This window comes from Coenobita brevimanus, chromosome 61 (genome assembly GCF_032717465.1).
Source record: "Coenobita brevimanus isolate Jiangsu-jjx chromosome 61, ASM3271746v2, whole genome shotgun sequence".
In the NCBI taxonomy this organism is placed as follows: domain Eukaryota; kingdom Metazoa; phylum Arthropoda; class Malacostraca; order Decapoda; family Coenobitidae; genus Coenobita; species Coenobita brevimanus.
In genome coordinates, this window is record NC_137014.1 from 42,002,157 (window position 1) to 42,023,979 (window position 21,823).

Sequence of the window (21,823 nt, forward strand, 5' to 3'; positions counted from 1 at the left end):
ATGGCTACAATTAGCCAACTAACAAAGACTTGCCAACAGGCCTTCATTCAGTGAAAAACCCTGTCTATGACTTTAAGCCAGAGACAACTGCAATGGAGGTATAGATACTATTGTTCATTGTACCTATCATGAAAATGTTCAAGAACTGTGGGTGCATATAACAGGGGAAAATACCTAAGCAATTACAATTCAAAATGCATTTCTATTGTGTATAACAAATCTAAGTTGTAACTGTGTAAACAAGATGCAACACTAAAATTTTTATGCACAGCTTTGATTAAATCCCTTTACAACCGGCAGATAGATACTAGGCCAAGATTCACAATAAAACTTGCAATCAATTCTCTTTCATAATATACATTATGAATTTTTCACAATCTTTTCATTGTGTTTCCTGCAAATACAAAAAATCACTCCAGACTCCTTTTCCAATGATTGTTTGTTTTTGCCTGAAGAACAAGACATGAAGAGATTCTACAGTATGTATTTCTTGTATTTAAAAAAAAAAAAAAAAAAAAAAAAAAAGTTATGAAAGGTAGCTGATCATAAGTTTATTTGTGATTCTGGGTCCTGTGCTGCAAGTCTTTCTTTCCATCTTGAATCTACAGCAATCAACACAAAATACCGGTATATAACTCCCCACCACCTGCATGAAAACAGAAAAACTGAACTAAAAACACCAATAACAGCAAAAACATTAACAATACACATAATGTTACTAACCACAAGAAATCAAGCCACACACCCCAATGTAAAGTAACACAAAACTGTACCTACCTGCTGACAGACTTCTTGAGTTCATCGTTGACAGATGACCGGCCTGAGTGGATGCTGATTCGGTCATCATAGAAGGATGAGTCTGAGGGCTGGTGACCATAAGCCTGACCATACTGCTTCATCCACTGCTGGTAGTACTCCTTGTAGTATGGGTGGTTGCGGTAGTACTGGTAATATAGCTGGTACTGGTCATACATGGTGCTGTTGTAAGGGTTCTCATAACCACCTGGGGGGGAAAGGTGAGACAGTTAAGTCTTTGTTTCCTAAAAGTTTCTTATTGGAAAAAAAAAAAAAAAAGGGGGGGGAGGGGGGGATCCCATATTACCCCCCACGAAGAGGAGGGCTTAAGACTAGGCTATTGTGGTCCAATACTGTACATTCAGGGGAATGCAAATACCATAACTCAAATAATGTATACATCTCACAGATATGCTGTTATCCACAAGGAAAAAAAGGGAAACAAAATCCCCCAAGCGCTTTCATGTACTCACAACAACAGGGGAGAACACAATGAGGGAGATAAGGTACACCAGTCTCTTTTATACAGAAAGAGAAGGGCTGTAAAAATCCCTAAGGAGCTCACCAAGTTGCTGAAAATAACCAGTGTTATAAACTTATTTCTTTATTCCTATGTAAAGCATTAATATACCCAAAATTATGTAAAAAATTAACAAATATATAAATTATACAAACCTGAAACATAAATCTTAAACGTGTCCATAAACAACAATCATATGCAGTGAGAAGTAAGCACAAAGGGGAATGCCATGAGATTAAGATCTTCAGAATGATTAATAGGGCGTAGGGAAGGGCTTACTGCCCTACCCTAGTCTCTCTCTCTCTCTCTCTCTCTCTCATTTACTCTGCTTTGCTCCCCCCCTCCTCTCTTTGTAAAACCCTTACAAGGTAGGTCAGAAGATTAAGATCTTTGGAAGGATTAAAAGGGTGTCAGGAGAGGAAATGTCTAACATGGGCTTACTGGCCTTCCCGAGTCATCCTTCCCCCCATCTCTGTATAAAATCTTGCATGAATGGCATTTTAATTATGCAACACTGGCAATGTTCATCAACTCAAATGATGCAGTCCTGCCTACTTCTTCAACTTCTTCAACCTTCTGTGTCTGTCCTCCTCCCTTTCCTTCCTGTCACATACTGTATATTACTATGCTTTCCCAGTCAGGTTGCTCTGCACTGAATGACAAGCATAATGGTTTCCTGTAATCGAGGAAACCATTTACAACCCTGTGTGGTAACCAAATAACGGGGGAATGTGGAGCCTGTATGGTGCCCCTGCTAACTGGGTGGACATCGGGTATGCAAATGCGTCGTCCATCCAAGAACCAAACCTCCACACTTTTCCATGCGCTTCACTATCACAAAACACTGACAACCGCAAGGGTACATTGGTTCACTGCACTGGATGGCCTGCAGGGGTGGTTGCTAGCCTGCAGTTGGTGGGCCTGCTCAGCCAGACAGACCAGCATTGACCAAACCAACAACCAATGAACTGCTGCACAACCTACCATACTGTAATTGGGTATTATAACCCAGGCCTTTGTACTATGTAACTGATGCCATCATTACAGTGCAGTATACAGTAAGACCTCACTATAACGGACTAACTGGGGCTCAAGCCAGTCCAAAAAACGCGAAATTCCGATAAATGCGACATCCGGACTTCCCCCTGCTAAACCGGATTTTTTCCGATACATAAAACATTAGTCCAGATCGCATGAACAGTTTTTAAATTGTTTTGACTACCACTGCAGTACTGTATTGTGTTTTAACTTCACTACATTAATCAAATAGTATAATATATATAACAATACTGTACAGTACACTGATAAACATGTCTTTTATATACCTTATTGTGGTGAACATACCTGAAGTGGTCAGGCACTCTGGACTGCTTCTGGCTTTATCGGACTTTTTCCGGTATATAGGAATTTAGTCCAGTAGCTCCTCAAGTCCGAAAAAAACGAATTCCGGTCTACTGAAGTCCATTATATCGAGGTTTTACTTCAAGGTTTAACTCTGTGTGTGTGTGTGTGTGTGTGTGTGTGTGTGTGTGTGTGTGTGTGTGTGTGTGTGTGTGTGTGTGTGTGTGTGTGTGTGTGTGTGTGCCTTTCTACTAATTTATCCACCCATTTTCTCTCTCTCTCTCTCTCTCTCTCTCAAATTGCCTTGGGAAGAGTAAAAGACTTGGTTACACACTTAGCAGGAAAACAAATGTACTGGTATAGACGAAAGAGAAAGCTATCACACTACTAGGGGCAAGTGGGTTAACTCAAACTAGGGGCCGTGTATGGGAGTGGAAAAGGGGGGAGGGGGTCATTTTAATGTACGAAAAGGATTATTAATGAACTGCTGAGAGGGGGAGAACAATTTATAAGGTAAAGGGAGAGGAAAATCAATTCACAAAAATATACTGTTACCAATAACAATATAATAACAGTATATAGCAGTAGCAGTGGTGGTAGTAGTAGTAGTAGTAGTAGTAGTAGTAGTAGTAGTAGCAGTAGTAGTAGTAGTAGTGGTGGTGGTGGTGGTTGTGGTAGTAGTAGTAATAAATAATAATAATAATAATAATAATAATAATAATAATAATAATAATTATAATAAATAATAATAATGATACTACTACAACTACTACTAGTACTAGTACTACTACTAATACAATAATTTATATCAGATAATAATACTGATACAAAATAATAATAATTGATAATATTAGTAATACTAATAATAATAATAGTAATAATAATAATAATAATAATGATAATATTAGTAATAATAATAATAATAAAAATAATAATAATAAATAAATCATCTATCTCCCTCTAATGCAAGAGGAGAGCAGAATCCTTAGACAGGATCGAGAAACCACAAAAATACAGCTACCGTATCAATAATGTGTTCTGTGAATGAGTCATACATCCATTCAGCCATCATGCACGCCTTCTGACGTTTTTGACCCGCCTCAGTGGGATCCTAACCAATGCTTTGACCGAAGTAGTGGGAATGATGCTGCAATAATGATCATGACAAAGCTATTAATAGTACCGTGACAACACCACAACCAACAACAAAACAGCAATAATAATAATCATCACCATCATCCCATCACCATAACCTTTCCCGTTATCGCACAGTACTATATGAGACACGGAAGATCCAGAGCCAGAAACAGGAGAGTGCAGAAGTGGAAATGATACTGCTATCATAGAAATAATAATAATAATAATTGTGGTAGGTGGGGGAACTCACCATCCACTCACTTGATGTAGTGCTTACCAGCTAAATAGAACGTCAAAGGGAGTGAATCAGAAAGAAAAGCTTTCTTCCTTTTCACAGCCGATGAAACTGCGGAGTTACGACCCATGGTGACACATGATAGCTCATTTCTCCGGAAGGCCTTGCTTTGTGCGGTCAGGGTTGCCACGCTAGCGATTTTGGTACTGGATGTATTCGCTTCTGTTCACACCTTTCAAGCGTCATAGTCCAAGACACAACGGTATGAATTCTAGCAATATTCTGGGGGTTAAATATTGTAGCCGCATTGTACAGGTTTTAAAGCTTTTTCCTGCGATAACCTGGATTATTTTTATCTGGCTGCATTCTAGCGCTCAACAGGCACACTTAACGAGAATAGTGATTTTTGGTTTGGCAACTCACTCTCAGTGTGGTGTGTGCAAGACTGCAGGTCACTGCAAGGTCTTTTAGTAACCCGACGGTAACTGCACGGGGTGGATGCATGACACTGCTTGTTATTTCCACAACGCAATATCTATAGTAACCGTAAAAACAGTTTCCTTGGTTAAAATAGAAATACTTATCAATTTACATGAACGAGGATGTACGTAAAAGGTTTAAAAGATATAAATATGAAATCCCAAGACGAAACCTGCACAATACGGCATAAGTCATCTTCACACACGTGACCTATTTATGACTTTAAAATCGAACTGAGAATGTGTGTGTGTGTGTGTGTGTGTGTGTGTGTGTGTGAGAGAGAGAGAGAGAGACGACAGAGGAGAGGGAGGACAGGATGGGGAAGAAAGTGAAAGGGAAAAGAGAAGGGGGAAGGGGAGAAGGGGGAAGGGAAGGGGAGAAGGGGGATGGAAAGGGGAGAAGGGGAAGGGAAGGGGAGAGGGGGAAGGGAAGGAGAGGAGAGGGAAGGGAAGGAGAGGAGGGGGAAGGGAAGGAGAGGAGGGGGAAGGGAAGGAGAGGAGGGGGAAGGGAAGGAGAGGAGGGGGAAGGGAAGGAGAGGAGGGGGAAGGGAAGGAGAGGAGGGGGAAGGGGATGCCAGAATGGAACTCAGGAAACATGGGACAGAGACAGGGAGGAGGGGATGGAAAGAGAGGGGGAGAGGGGAAAGACTGAAGAAGTGGGGAGAGGGGAAGGACAGAAGAGGGGAGAAAGGACCAAAGAGGGGGGGAGAGAAATGGGCAGAAAGCGAGACACGAGAGGAAAAGGAGAGAAGAGATGGGAGTTGTTTACTCCAAACCCATGATAAAAGAATGTGGGGGGGCGGACAGAGGAGGAGATAGAGATGAGGAAGAAAGGGGAAGGACTGAGAAGCAGGAGGGGATGGACAAAAAGAAAAGCGCAGGAGAGAGGGGGGGAGGACAGAGGAAGGGGGGGGGGAGGAAGCCGGAGAAGGATGGAGGGATGAGGCAAGGTGAGAGGGAGGGGAGGCAGGAAGCGCGGAGAGTGGGTGGGATGGGAGGCAGCGAGGAGAGTGAGCAGAAAGGGAGGAAGGTCCCGTTAGGAATTACAAAACCGGGGAGAAAAGATAAGGTGGGCGGAATACTGAAAAAATATTCTTCATAATTAATACAATTGCCACAGTTAAATGATACTAAAAAAGATATTACTCATACAGCTAACACTGGAAAACATAAATGCGTAATATCGGAATCAAATCACTAAGAACGAGGCGCTAGTGAACCTACTAAACCTAAGACAACAAGTGAATGAAGTATCGCCATGCATTACAAAGTCCCCTACCGGGAGTAGTATGGGAAACAATTGTGCGAAGTTACATCAAAATCTGTCCATGCATGTGGAAGTTACGAAGCAGACATGAATGTTGGTATGGCTGTTAAGTAGGACAGCACCCGACCTTGTCTCAGCCCCAAGTGTGAGCTTGACCTTGGGAGGAGATGGCTGGTTGCTGCGCCCGACACACCGTCATGGTGTGGGGAACAACTGTGTGAAGTTACATCAAAATCTGTCCTTTTCATGTGGAAGTTACAGAGCAGACACGAACTTGCGGACAGACTGACGGGCGCACTGACGCAGCCTACTGACGGAAACGTGCAATGCTATAGTCCCCAACCGGTTTGACCGGTAAGGGACTGATAATTCAGGTGTAATATAAACAAAAAAAAAAATCGCTCACACAGAGGTGTTTGTGAACAGGCTATTAAAAAATAAATCGTTGTGAAAAAGGTGTTTGTGAAGGTCCTTAGCCTACGTGAAATATGAAAAACTGATATATGACACGTGTAATGCGCAAACCAAAACGTTGAGATGCTTGCAATCCTCGCATGCAGCAATAAGTGAATTAGAGGTTTAGAGGTGCTATTCTCATTGTACACTAACTTCCTAAAATTGCGTACCTCCACCTTGAATATCAAGTTGTAACAACAGATTAATACTAGAAAATGGTGATAGGTACAAAGAAGTTATGGAAAGGATGTAGACCCGCAACACCGTCTTTTTCTGCTACTGAACTACGAGAAATAAGTTACATAAGGACGAAAATCTGGGCCAAGTCGAGGTGAAGGACCCTGTACGTTGACAGTTGTAAGCCACTTATTCCCACTAGAATATAAAGCTGGGTACTGTAGTTCTTCAGCATTCATTTCTTGAATATTTTTGTCCTTTAAGGGGCCGTGCGACATACTTAAATGTTAGCAGACAATACTACGGAACTGCATCTTCCCACAGTATTTGGTCGTGACTAGCATCATACTCTAACCAATCTCTTGCTCGTCCGCAGTTCAATTGAGAGAGAGAGAGGGGGGGGGGGTAAAGTGGACAGAACATACAGTAGTAATTAGTTTGGTAAGCCGACGAGAATGTGTCCCGTCGTTTCGCTATCTATCTCACCATAGGAGGGGAGGCGTCCTTATCTTTACCACGTATGATAACAATAACTAATGACTGCTCCGAGATACGTCGTTACTGTGTCCTGCTTTCACTTCACAAAATAAAAGCTTGGAAATAACAATAATTTTAACACCTGACAAAAACAGGGTTTTCTTTTTCATATCAGTACGGGTGAGAGAAAAGTCGGCCAATACTACTACAAGCTATCTTTTGAATACACAAATCTTCCATAATTATGTGGCTATAACCCTTCCATTTGAACAATTATCAGCACTCTGAAAAAAGACGCCATTCTAATTAATGTTTTACTCGACAATCAACAGCTGTTAAAAAATCGATAGGTAATAATTTTCAATCCATCTTCTAACTTTCAGCCGTTACAACGCCACAAGCGATACCCTGAACCAGTTTAATGAGTGCTCTAGGACAAGCAGTTACAATCTTGTAGTTTTTCACAAAACCAAAGTTTTGAAATAAATGTAATAATAAAGGTCGAAAAACAGTATTTCTTATGGTACTGTCACTATTTCACTGAATAAATTACCGATGACTTAAACTACTACTAGCCTACTAATACTACTACTACAACTACTACTACCGGCAGATAATTACAACTAGTGCTACCGGTGCTACTGCTACTACTATTACAACTACTACCACTAACAACAACAACAACAACAACAATAATAATTAAATTGCGTGACTTACAATTTAGTGCCCCCGAGATAGAAACAGAAGAGGAATACCGCAGTGCCCCCGACAACGAGGCAAGTGATATACAGCCCAGTGTGCCCGGGAACGTACCGACACCCCCACACGGATCCCACGGGGTAGCCGCCACCAGTTGGAGCAATCCACAGCAATAACGGCATATGTCAGCCCGGGCCGTGCACCCCTATGTCACGCAGCCGTCGTGCCGTCGCCATCGTAGGAGGACACTACCTTCAGGGAGTGGGATTGTTGAACCAGCTAGGGGTGGAGTTGTTCTAAGCACTCCAGACAGCACCCCTCAGGAGACGGCCTACTGCCGCTCCCGCCCTTGCCAGACGGCCTACTGCAGGTCCGAAGGTGCCCTTGTAGAGACGGCCTACTGCCGCTCCTCCCTCCTGCAGAAGGAGACGGCCTACTGCCGCTCCCCTCTCCGGCCGAAGGAGACGGCCTACTGCCGCTCCCGCCTTCGTCAGACGGCCAACTGCCGCTCCGAAGGCGATGCCCTTGAGATGGCCTACTGCCGCTCCTCCCTCCGGTAGAAGGAGATGGCCTACTGCCGCTCCTCCCTCCGGTAGAAGGAGATGGCCTACTGCCGCTCCTCCCTCCGGTAGGAGATGGCCTACTGCCGCTCCTCCCTCCGGTAGAAGGAGATGGCCTACTGCCGCTCCTCCCTCCGGTAGAAGGAGATGGCCTACTGCCGCTCCCGCCTTCGTCAGACGGCCCACTGCCACTCCGAAGGCGGTGCTCCTGAGACGGCCTACTGCCGCTCCTCCCTCCTGCAGAAGGAGACGGCCCACTGTCGCTCCCACCTTTGCCAGATGGCCCACTGCCGCTCCGAAGGTGCTGCCCCTGAGACAGCCCATTGCCACTCTGCCCTCCTGAAGCAGGAGACGGCCCACTGCCACTCCCGCCTTCATCAGACGGCCCACTGCCACTCCCGCCTTCGTCAGACGGCCCACTGCCACTCCCGCCTTCGTCAGACGGCCCACTGCCGCTCCGAAGGTGCACAGAGGTGCGCTGACTCCCCCACTCAGGCCACGGCCAATTGCCGGGCCCTGACACTTGATAGCCCTGCCCCTGGGCAGCCACAGCCAATTCCCGGGCCCCACGGACGAAAGGAGGCAGGGAGTGAGACGTCATCCCAGCAGGAGACAAGAGTCCGGACCTCCTGTACCAGAGCAGCCCAGTCAGGCCTCACAGCCTTCCCTGGCCTCCGCTCCCTACGCCTGGCTCTGGAGCAGACTCACCTGACGGACCCCAATGTAAGCCAGTGCCGCAGTCCTTCCCTGTCAGCGGCCCTAGACTCTGGAGACTGCAGTCCGCAGTCTCTCCCGACCCTCCCCAGGACACCCGGGCGTAATCTCCCTACGCCCCCATGACGACATAAGAATCCCACCTCCGGCCAAGACTTACACCAGAGGTTTCTGGAGCTATTCGGCCCCAGTCCTGAGGGCCACATCCTTGAGCCCAGCCCAGAGACCACGGGCCCCCTCGCCGCCTGTAGCCCGGGACGCGAGAGGACGCCCCTACGAGTCATCCCGTGCCCTCTCGGCACGCCTCCCCTTGGCGGTGCCTCTAGACCGGCAGGATTGCCGACAGTGTGTTCCTTCCCCCGTCCCCCACGATGAGTGACTCATAATACGTGTGGTGATGCCCCAGAAATAGTGAAAGTGATTTAGGTTGAGTGTGACTTTGCTGAACCTAGTGTAATATCATTCAGTGACTTAATATAGTGAATATCGGGGCAAGTAAGATCACAGTGAGGGAATAAAGGACGAGTGTGTGAACCAAGATCTGATTTACTAGACTTACGAGTGACGTCCCTTATATAAAATTAGTAAGACTGTGCCGCCTGGAAATTCCTCTGTACTAATACACCCCCATTGCTGTAGGCTCTAAAGAAATAATACAAGAAAGTGTTAGTAATATTCCCCCACTCACGTTACCCATAAATTCTATATGACACTTCCCCGCCCCAGTACCTAGTGTGAGTGTAAACCAGAAATAGAATCAATTGCCAAAGTCCCTTTGCTATTGGAAAACGTGTAATTCAAATTGTTAATACTTACATATATCCCCAGTATTACCATAACTCCGTCCTGGCTCGTCACAAGTCACTCCCCCCCCCCTTTGTGAGACTCACTCCCCGCGCCGCACGCGCGCGCCTATATCCACTGTACCCTGAATACACTAGACTTAATTGTGTTGGCATTAGTATCAGATAAGCAAGTATCCTGAGAGATACACATATCCTAGATAAGGTTTCATTTCTTGCTATATATTGTGTTGTAATATCTGCTGACTTTGTCCTGTGTCTGACTATGGTAATATACGTGTAAAGGTTATTGCCTGAAGTTTTTGTGTCCTGCCTCTCTTCATTGCACTAAGCTCCGGTCTCGAAAGAGGAGCCCGCTCCACGTTAGGTGTTCTAGGAACGAGAAGTCGAGCCTATTTACACCTAGCATTACAATAATAATAATATCAACAAAATCCCGTTACCACTTAGGCCTACATGGTAACGTATAGGGACTAAGCTACCGCAGCCAATAATTAACAGATGCGTAACCAGCCTACGCCCCTGGTGACACAGAATGATCGGAAAACACACACACACACCAAACAGACTCCTACTGGTGCGCACACACACACACACACACACACTATAACAACAAAACACCCCCTGGGGGTATGGGTTCTTTTTCAAGAATACTCCCCCCAGTATCCCTGCTTGTCGTAAAAGGCGACTAAAAAGGGTTGGAGGAGGGTTAGTGCCCCTCCCCGGAAAACAACTAAAAAGACAAACAATAAGCCTCGGACAAGGATGGACCAACAGATGACGACCAAGGACTGGACAAAGGACATGGTAATCGGAACATGGAATGTAAGGGGAGCGAATGATGAGGTGAAAGAGAGAGAGATTGTCCAGGTGCTTGAGGGTGCGAAAATTGATGTATGTGGAGTAACTGAAACTAAATGGAGAGGTGAGACAGTGAGAGAATGGGAGTATGGATGGAGTATTTGTGCAGGAGTAGGTAAGAATGAGAGGGCAAAGAAGGAGTATGTATAGTTGTGAGTAAAAGATGGAAGAAGAGCATAAGAGAGTATGGATCAGTTGGGTCAAGGATTGTGTGGGTAAGATTGAAAGTTGGAATACAAGTGTGGGCGATTGTGTGTGTGTATGCGCCAACGGAATATCGTGCAAGCAGAGTGAGAGAAGAGTTCTGGACAAATGTGGAAGTGTGCATGGAAAAGTCTGGAAGGAATGAGTGTTTTTGATCGGTGATATGAATGGTAAAGTAGGGAATGTGAAGGTGGATGGAACAGTTGGTGAGTGGGATGTGCCTACTAAGATAGATGAGAATGGCAGTGCATTAGTGGACATTTGTGCTGGGAGGGGGTTGGTGATAGCCAATACCCTCTTCAGGCATAAAATGATCCACATGTATACATGGCGAGTGATGAGAAGAGTGGGTGGTGAACTGAATGAAAGGAAGGAAATGATTGATTATGTGTGTGTGGATGAAAGGATGCGAAAATGTGTAATGGATGCAAGAGCTTATAGAGGTTGGGGGAGTGGACTTTCTGACCACTACTTGGTGGTGGCCAAAATCAAGATCCAATTAAGATGGAGAAATAGAAGAAGGGAAGGACGGGAAGGAGTATTTGTAAGGAGAGTGGAAAGGTTACAAGAGGATGAGAAAAAGGCAGAGTATAAGAGAGAAGTGGAGGAACGATTGGGCAAATATGAATTGGTGCAGATGGGGGACATGGAAGGTGTGTGCAGGATATTCACAGAAGAAATATGTGCAGCATGTGATGTGGTGTGTGAGATGAAGAGAAGAGGGAGGGGTGTGCAAGGAACAGCGTGGTGGAATGAAGAGGCGAGACAGGCTGTGGCACAAAAGAAGAAAGCATACAATGAATGGATGAGAAATAGGGGCGTGGAAGAAATTGAGAGGTGGAAGAGAGAGTTATATGCAGAAAGAAAGAGAGAGGTGAAAAGATTAGTAAGAGAGTAAGAAGAAAGCGGATGAGGAATTTGGAAGGAACTTGAGTGTAAAGTGGAAGGACTGTAAGAAAATGTTCTGGAAAGAGGTGAAAAGAGTAAGACAGGGTGGAAGTGAAGTTAGCAGGGGAGTGAAAGATAAAAATGGTAGATTACTAGTGGAGAAGGGAGAAAAAGTGAGCTGATGGAGAGAACACTTTAAGGAATTGTTGAACATAGAGGATGGAAGTAATGCGAGTATAAGTGGCTGGGAAATGGCTGGGAGAAGGAGGGAGGTGAGAAGACAGGAAGAAATCAGTAGGATAGAAGTTGTGGAAGCAATGAAGAAAGTTAAATTGGGGAAAGCTCCAGGAATTGATGGAATGTGTGGTGAAATGCTGAAGCATGGGAGAGAGAGAGTGGTAGAATGGATGTGGAAAATGTGCAGATTGGCCTGGGAGGAAGGTAGAGTCCCGGAGGATTGCAAGTCAGGTATAATGATTCCTTTGTACAAAGGAAAAAGGGAAAAAGAAGTGTGTGGTAATCATAGGGGCATTTGTCTTCTTAGTATAACAGGAAAAGTGTATGGTAGGATACTTATTGACAGTTAGAGAAAGAACAGAGGAATTAGTTGGAGAAGAACAAGGAGGCTTTAGGAGGGAAGAGGTTGTGTAGATCAGATATTCATTCTTAGATCTTTAGTGGAAAAGTTTCTAGAGAAGGGAAAGAAGTTGTATGCGGCTTTCATGGATTTGGAGAAAGCATTTGACAGGGTGGATAGACAAGGATTGTGGAAAGTATTAAGAATATATGGAGTAGATGGGAAGTTGTTGAATGCTGTGAAGAGTATGTATGATGGTGCTAAGGCTGAAGTGCGTGTGGATGGTGAACTGAGTGAATTTTTCTCTTTGAAGATTGGATTGAAACAGGGATGTGTCATGTCTCCATGGTTATTCAATCTGTCCATGGATGGGGTAATAAAAGAGGTACAAGGTAGGGTAGTGGATGCTGGAGTGGCCCTGGTGAGAGAGGGTAGTGTTTGGAAACTCCTTGTACTGTTGTCTGCAGATGATACTATGTTGTTGAGTGAAGACGAAGGAGAGCTGCAAGGCTTGGTGGACGAGTTTGGGAGAGTGTGTAAGAAACGGAATCTAAAGGTGAATGTAGGGAAGAGTAAAGTGATGGTCTTTGAGAGAGGTGAAATCAGTGAATGTACAGCGAGGTTGGATGGTGAGGAATTGGAAAATGTGAGTACGTTTAAGTACTTGGGTAATGTGATGAGTAAGGATGGAGGTTTGGAGGGTGCAGTGCTTGAAAGAGTACAGAAGGGAAGAAAGGTTGCTGGTTCCTTGAAAGCAGTGATAAGAAGCAGGGAAGTGAGCATGGAAGTGAAAAAGTTACTACATGACAGTATTGTGATACCAACTCTAACATATGGAAGTGAAGCTTGGACGTTGCTGGAAGGACACAAGTCAAGAGTGAGAGCAGTGGAAATGAGTTATTTATGAGGAGCCTGTAGAGTCACATGGTGAGACAGGCTGACAAATGAGGATATAAAGGAGCGTTGTGGTGTGGATGCGGATGTGATAGGAAGCGTTATGAGGAATACACTGAGGTGGTTTGGCCATGTGGAGAGGATGGAGGGTGAAAGACTGACGAAGAGAGTGTATGTGAGTGAGGTGAAGGAGGGAAGAGGGAGGGGAAGGCCGAGGATGAGATGGGGGGATAGGGTGGAGAGGTATATGAGAGAGGGGGGTGTGAGTTGGGAGCAGGGCAATGAAATGGCGGGGGACAGGGCGACGTGGAGGCGATTTGTTTGTGGCCACCCCAAACGGGATTGAGGCGTCTGGCAATAGATAGATAGATCCCTGCTGGTTTTCCAACAAGCATCAAACCCTTACACTTGGTGACATTCATCGTTCTTGCTACCATCAAACGATTTCAATCATATTAAGATGGACTTTTCTGACTGGAGGGGTAGAATACAGCCTTCCTTAACCTTTTCATTGTCTGACGGTTAACCTAATCCTATATAAAAAACGCTTGTTTGTAGCATGAATAAATAAAGACATGTCATCAGATTTCTTTGAAAAAAGAAAAGTCAACAAAGGCCTATGCTATAGCCTTCATTCTATTGATTTCACTAGACATGATGGAAATCACGAAACAGTCTGGGCTAAATTATAAAACACATTTTCATCTTTCATTTCATAACCCTGGCACTTGGATTTTAAATACCTGGTTCAGGGCATGCAAGACTAAACTAATATCTACGATTCTCTCTCTCTACCTCTCTCTCTCCACTTGTTTAACTCTCTTAAAATTGCGTTTTTTATGAGTTTCAAAACTGACGAAGGAGAAGAAGAAACAGCTGGTCTAAAATAACTATTAGCCATGCAGGGCAAATTCCATAAAATCGCTTTCTCACACACTTGTTCACATTCACACACTTGTTCAATATCACCCAGTCATGCCGCTACTCTCTCTCTCTCTCTCTCTCTCCCTCTCTCTCTCTCTCTCTCTCTCCTATTCTAATCCTTCGCTAGCTAGCCTTGTCCTTAATTCCACAACCATCCCTTCCTCAACTGTCCATTTCCCCCCCCCTCCCTCTCTCTCTCTCTCTCTCTCTCTCTCTCTCAACTGAATCCAATTTCTTGTGGCACTCTCCATTTATTTTAAAGCTTCAACTATCAATCAGAATCCATATTTTGTTACATATCAATGGGATGGATGACAATGTTTGCTTTCAGTCTGTCGCCTGATTCGAGGTTGTCACTGATAACGCATGTCTCATATCTGGGTCCACATCCAGCCGGATTCTGCTTTTAATTTTCACATGTAGAAGGGAGGAGAAACCAGATTCACATATGGCATGGAACATGGCAAGAGGACTCTTAAGTCCGATTTCACAGACAAACTCTGATAACACTACTTACACTAGTCCCCCATAGCCCCCCTAAAATCCTGCTGTGGTCCCCTTGGGGGCCATGGCTCCCAGTTCGAGAACCAGTGGCCTAGACTTCGTGCAAAACATGCCACCACATGGGCGCTTATGTCATCCATAATATAAACATTTTAGGCCTGACTCAATCAGGGCAGGTGTAAAGATCAGTTTAGGCTAAGAAATGCAAATGTGCATACTATTCCCTGTTAGTCAGAGAACGATCTCGCGTCCTCTCGTTCAACATTCCATTACTCAACCACGTGAGCATCACTAGCTATCGGTTAATTACAGGTAGCTCAACACCTGTGGGTAAATATACCTTCATGTACGGAGGGGGGGAGGAGAGGGGGGGTAGGAATGAGGAAGAGAGAGAGTATGATGACGCGGCGGCGGCAGCGGCGAAGGAGGAGGAGGAGGAGGAGGAGGATTACATAGGAAGGCAAACAGCAAGACCTTATGGTCCTTTCAAGGCTGCTTGTTACAAAGAAAACTATGACTACAAGATCTAACTCTACATGCTGAAGGATAAGGATAGTAAAGCAAGAAGGCTCCCCCCCACCCCCAAACCCTCCAGGAAAAAGTGATAAAAACCACCATGCAGCATGGAAAAACTGACATGGAAATTTCATAGGAAATACTGGAAAGGAAAAGTCGCATTCTATAATACTTTGTCTATAAGCTACCCGTTTGAGTAACCTGAAAGAGAACGTAATCAAATAAACTGATAGTTACGGCATGACATTATAAACCGCTACATTGAGTCAATGGGAAGTCTGTGGATATAACGTGGAAACTACACACTGCACAGTGTGGATGTTTAGGGGTGGTGCGGCAGCCCTGCCTGGCGCTTTTAAGGGTAGGCAGCAGTCAATCAGGCCCTAGCTCCGTTCACTCCACTGAGACAAGGAACTCTCCCATGTGGGACAAGTACACAAGTTTCACCCTGAAGCAGTGACCACTGGTACATTTAAAAAAATCCCGATGGTGGTCACTTGACTGACAGGGACCCTCAGTAATCCACAGTCCATCATAGGTCGAAAGTAAGAGTAGTGACCGTTAACTCTGGGCTACCTGTGCAGATCCTAATTTGTGCTTATATTACTTTCTTTGCATTAGGGGGATTGAAAAATATATAAGACGGGTATCTTGGACAAAAGGGGACTGCACAGTGCACAGTGTGGATGTACAATGCACAAAGTGGATGTTTAGGGGTGGTGCAGCAGCCTTGCCTGGCACTTTTTAGGTAGGCAGCAGTCAATCAGGCCCTAGCTCCGTTCACTCCACTAACACAAGGAACTCTCCCATGTGGGACAAGTACACAAGTTTCATCCTGAAGCAGTGACCCCTGGTACATTAAAAAAAAATCCCGATGGTGGTCACTTGACTGACAGGGACCCTCAGTGATCCACAGTCCATCACAGGTCGAAAGTAAGAGTAGTGACCGTTAACTCAGGGCTATCTGTGCAGATCATAATTTGTGCTTATATTACTTTCTTTGCATTAGGGGGATTGAAAAATATATAAGACGGGTATCTTGGACAAAAGGGGAGTGCACAGTGTGGATGTACAATGCACAGAGTGGATGTTTAGGGGTGGTGCGGCAGCCTTGCCTGGCGCTTTTTAGGTAGGCAGCAGTCAATCAGGCCCTAGCTCCGTTCCCTCCACTGAGACAAGGAACTCTCCCATGTGGGACAAGTACACAAGTTTCATCCTGAAGCAGTGACCCCTGGTACATTGAAAAAAATCCCGATGGTGGTCACTTGACTAACAGTGACCCTCAGTGATCCACAGCCCATCACATGTCAAAAGTAAAAGTACTGACCGTTAACTCAGGGCTATCTGTGCAGATTCTAATTTGTGCTTACTGTATATTACCTCATTTGCATTGAGTAAATCGAAAAATATATAATGACGTGGCACGACACTACAGTATGTACGGGTACGTTGTTTACGGGGTGTCTTGTAGACAAAAGGGGAGTGAACTTACACATAGCTATAAAAGCAAGTTATTCGGACAGAAAAAGAGTCAGCTGAGGATTCTCATGCAAATACTTGTCTATTATAAGGAGGAGGAGGAGGAGGAGGAGAGAGAGAGAGAGAGAGAGAGAGAGCGGTCTACTCGTCACACCCACTTCACAGGTGGTAAAAGAGTGATCCTCACCTGTACAAGGTTCTGTCTATCTAGCCCCAGTTATGTCTTACTGTAGCCTATATGGAGAGTATCTCTCGTTTTCGTTTTTCGTTTTCGTTTTTAAAGGCTCCAACATGCTTGCATGTGTCGGTCTTGGTCACCTAATGGCAGCTCTCCACGCTGCACGATCCATTGCAGCCTCCCTGTTCAGTCCCTTAACCCTGAGGTCACACCTAATGACCTCGTCCCATGTCTCTCTCGGTCTACCCCTCATAACCCCACCCCCAATATTAACACTTCTCACCTTCCTCACCCAATTATCATCCCTCATCCTCTCCACATGTCCAAACCATCTCAATCTACCTCTCCTCATCACAACACCAATACACTCCAGTCCCATCCTACCTCTCAACTCTTCCATCGTAAACCCAGCCCCTCCAGGCCTTGGACGCAGGGACGCACTGCACATCCACCTAATCATTGTCATTTCTGTAAGTCTGAGCCGGCGAATATCTTCCTCCTTCACTGCCCAGGTCTCACTATCATACAGCATTACACTCCTAACACATGCTGCATACCAAGACCCCTTAGCACGTAGGGAGAGTCCTCTCAATGTCAGGAGAGGCAAGAGCTCCCTGAACTTCTTCCAACCACTTCTCACCCTAGCCACAGAGCTAGCTCCAGCCCCACCTCCAGCACACAACATGTCTCCTAAATAACAAAACTCTTCCACACACTCAAGAGATTCACCAGCAAATTCAATCCTTTCACGTCTGACAATCTCCAGCTGCTCACCCTGACACGCCGTACACAAAATCAGCATTATCTCGCAGTCTACCTCTGATACCACTACATCTCTTATGCACCCATTTATCACAAACACTGCACAAGATGGAATTACTTCCCACGCCCTTGTGGCAAACTGCACATGGCCACTCTCCCTCGTCTTTGACAGTACCTCCACTCACCCTAGATATCATCACTTTTGTTTCATCTGCATTTACCCTTAAACCCTTGTGCCCCATACCATCTCTCCACTTCCTAAACCTTTCCTCCACCTCCCTTTCGTTCTCTGCAATCAACACCAAATCATCAGCATACAACAACTCCCATGGGAGTCCGTTTTTAAAGTCACGTGAAAGGGCTTCAAGTACCATGATAAACAACATGGAAGCTTTAGATATCCATATCCATCGATCTATGTAACTAGCCTACATACAGGGAATGGAATGTATGTATGTGTATAGGTACGTAGTCATGTATAACCATCTATCAACCGTATATCGGTCTTACCATACAGTCTACGTTTTTTTTTTTTTATAAATCTACATAAAGTGCGGTACCGCATATATTCGTCTTGATATATCTATATTTACCTACCTCAGTACATATTGAAGGTTCATTCTATCCACTGACCCATCTTCCTAAGTACTATTTCTATTTATCAAGGTCTGTCCTACTGGTCTGAAAGATTCTGTATCTTTACTCTCTGCTATTCACTTTTCTATCCAGTTTGGTTAACTTTCCTTTCATGTATTCTACCTCTTCCTCTCTTAGTAGGTTATATCTACTCATTTTATTCCGTCTGTCTGCTATCCACAGTTCCATCCTTCTGTCTGTGTACTTTTGTCCATTTTCTATACGTATACCGTTGTCTATTATTCTGCCTGTCTTATCTAACTGCTTACTAACACTTTTATAATTATGATATCTGCTATTTACCAGTCATTGTATCTGTCTTTACTAGCCAGAATACGAAATGCAACACAACACATTAATTCACTAAAATCTGTCTTCTCGTAGGGATAGGAGACTACGCAAACGTTCCTCCTTACCAACATCATTTTACTCACTACACCTGAATACCTTCTTTCTTCTTATTTATTGCTTATAAGCCAACATAACTTACATCGGAAACACAAGCGAAGCTAGTAACTCCTTCAGTATGATGAAGTATTTCAACAGTGTATTCTCACTGCTAACAAACTTTTTTTTTTTTTTAATTCATGTTTGTGAGTCCTGGTAGAGAAAGGGTTAAAGAAATCTATATTTAACCCCCACCAGTTCGAAACATACATACTACGGAACAAAATCGTCATGAGACAGAAAGAATTAAAAATTAGGTGATCGGAGTGAACAGATCGATACGTAATAGGGAAAAATAAATCGCTGAGGAAGAAATGTTACGATACCTACATCAATAAGTACGAGTATACGAGAGTTATTACCTTACACCGTCGGAATATAACTTTCACACTGTCGTATTTGACACAGTGAGGGAAAACAGTAACTTCCTAAGACGTGCCAGGTCCGGACGATATATATACAAAAATTATAAAAGAAACCAAAGAAGAATTATGTCAGCCACTTTTAACGTTATTTAATGACTCCTTAGTTTTAGGAGAAGTTCCAGAGGCGTGGAAGACCGCAAACGTAGAACCATTTTTAAAAAAGGAGATAAATCAGCTGCGTCGAATAATCGTCCAATAAGTCTAACGTCAATAGTAGGAAAAATGTTACGAGTCAATTTTGGCAAATAAGATTAAAGAAAACTTAGATTTAATCTTATAAATGAAAGTCAGCACGGATTCAGGCAAGGACGATCCTGCCTCACAAACTTGTCATTCTTCTCCGAGGTCTACGAGGCAGTAGGTAGCGATAAAGCTTCCGATATTATTTACCTGGACTTTAGTAAAGCTTTTGATAGGGTCCCACACTAGGTCAATAGAATTAATTCTCTTGACCTAGGTCCCACACGAAAGGTTAGTTAGAAAGGTTCAAGCACACGGTATAGACGGCGATATCTTAAAATGGACAGAATCCTGCCTGAAAGGACGAAAGCAGAGAGTATTAATAAATGGAACTAAGTCGGACTGGGGATTAGTAACTAGCGGTGTACCACAGGGTTCAGTACTCGGTCCCTTATTATTTATTACATATATAAATGATCTAGACTTAGGAATCACTAGCAGTATCAGCAAATTTGCCGACGATACAAAAACAGGGCGTATCATTAACTCAACTGACGACTGCCCTAAGTTACAAAAGGACCTCGATATATTGGCCAAATGGTCTAAAGCTTGGCAAATGGAATTTAACGTTGAAAAATGAAACGTACTTAACGTAGGAAAGACCACTGGAGATACTAAATACGGCTTAGATAACAAAGAAATCAGCAAATCGGAATGCGAGAGAGATCTAGGAGTTATGGTTAGTAACGACCTCAAACCAAGGCAACAGTGCATTAATGCGGGAAATACAGCAAATAGGGACCTAGGATTTATTTCGAGAAGAGTGCGCAATAGGTCAACAAAAGTAATACTGCAACTTTATGTACGGTAGCATTAGTAAGGCCACACTTAGACTACGCAGTACAATTTTGGTGTCCTTACTAATGAGTGGATATTAACTCGTTAGAAAATGTACAGAGAAGAATGACAAAAATGATACATGATGTTCGGAACCTGTCATATGAAGACATATTGAAAAGACTGTCTGCACTCACTACTGAGGCGTAGAGTAAGGGGAGACTTAATTGAGGTGTTTAAGTGGATGGATGGTATAAATATGGGAGATATTAGCAAGGTACTTGAAGTGAGCATACACGATAGAACTAGAAGTAATGGTTTCAAACTACAAAAATTCCGTTTCAATTAGGAAATAGGTAGAAACTGGTTTGGTAATAGAGTAGTAGACGAATGGAATACGCTACCTAGCAAAGTAGTTGCTGCCTCTTCCACTGAGAGTTTCAAGCACAGGCTAGATAAGCATATGACAAATAAGGGTTGGGTATAGAGAAAAAAAAATCTTATAACCAATACTAATTCATACTTTTCCTTTTCAGGTTACACTATGGTAGTCTCTATTCTCCTTTCACACTTTCCTATAAAATGTCCATCCCAGTTTTTCTACACTGCGTGGTGTTCTTTCTGACTTTTTCCTGCCGGCTTCAGCTGGAGGGTTTGGAAGGCGGGGGAGAGCCTTCTTCTTTGCTGTCCTTATCTCATTCTAGCAGTTCAGTTACTCTTCTAGGAGCTGCCTATTGTAGCATGGGCCAACCGGCCTACTGCAGTTATCCTCTCCTTATGTTTCTTATGTTTTTGTCCAACAGCCTACGTTGTGGAAAAGTCTAAGCAACCGTGACAAGCATTAGTCCAGTTATGACTATTGCTACGTTCAACTTTTCAGCCCTCAGGCTCCTATGACTCTGCTCAACAAAATCGTATCGCATTAGCTGGAACAGAATACAAGAGTTGTCCTGACCCTGAGATGGTTAAAAGTGACAGCATGATCGCTCAGGCTCCAATGACTCATTTTCATCTGCATAAAAATATTGTCATTAGCTGGAATAAAACAACAACACTGTCTCGACCATGAGATAACTTTATACTCTTCGAACAAAACTGGGAAAACATCCGATTCCCTAACAGCACCTGGCTTTTATTTTCCGTCAGTCTACTTCTGTCATCCATGATCTATCCCTCTTATCTCTTCCCTCCCCCACCCAGCACTGACTATCAGATAAGGATTCAGTAGATAAAGCCTGTCCAGCTGACACTGCTCTTACTCTTATCACACAATAACTCATCTTTCCATTTAATTGCTTAGGGGCGTTGCTGGCAAAACAATCAATATGTTTTGCTTTAAATTCTTACCACCAAACGATCTGATTCAGATTAACTCTTTCGCTACGATGACGCCTTATTATTCTTACTACCATGAAACAATGCTAATCATCTTAAGAACATTTCGTATTAATAAATACATTTATCCTATACATTATGTATGGAGAGTGTTTGGAAACTCCCTATACTGTTGTTTGCAGATGATACTGTGTTGTTGAGTGAAGACGAAGGGGAGCTGCAAGGTTTGGTGGATGAGTTTGGGAGAGTGTGTAAGAAACGGAATCTAAAGGTGAATGTAGGGAAGAGTAAAGTGATGGTCTTTGAGAGAGGTGAAGTCAGTGAATGTACAGCGAGGTTGGATGGTGAGGAATTAGAAAATGTGAGTACGTTTAAGTACTTGGGTAGTGTGATGAGTAAGGATGGAGGTTGGAGGGTGAAGTGCTTGAAAGGGTACAGCAGGGAAGAAAGGTTGCTGGTTCCTTGAAAGCAGTGATAAGAAACAGGGAAGTGAGCATGGAAGTGAAAAAGTTACTA

At 43.9% G+C, this 21,823-nt stretch overlaps 1 protein-coding gene across 1 annotated transcript in view; it reads right to left on the bottom strand.

Annotated features, from left to right (window-relative positions):
* Positions 1-21,823, bottom strand: part of Sec16 (endoplasmic reticulum export factor secretory 16) — a 201,833-nt gene that overhangs the window by 121,540 nt on the left and 58,470 nt on the right. The window contains exon 5 of the mRNA XM_080275457.1: positions 778-1,003. Within this exon, the coding sequence (XP_080131583.1) occupies positions 778-1,003 (226 nt within the window). The remainder of the gene's footprint in view (positions 1-777; positions 1,004-21,823) is intronic.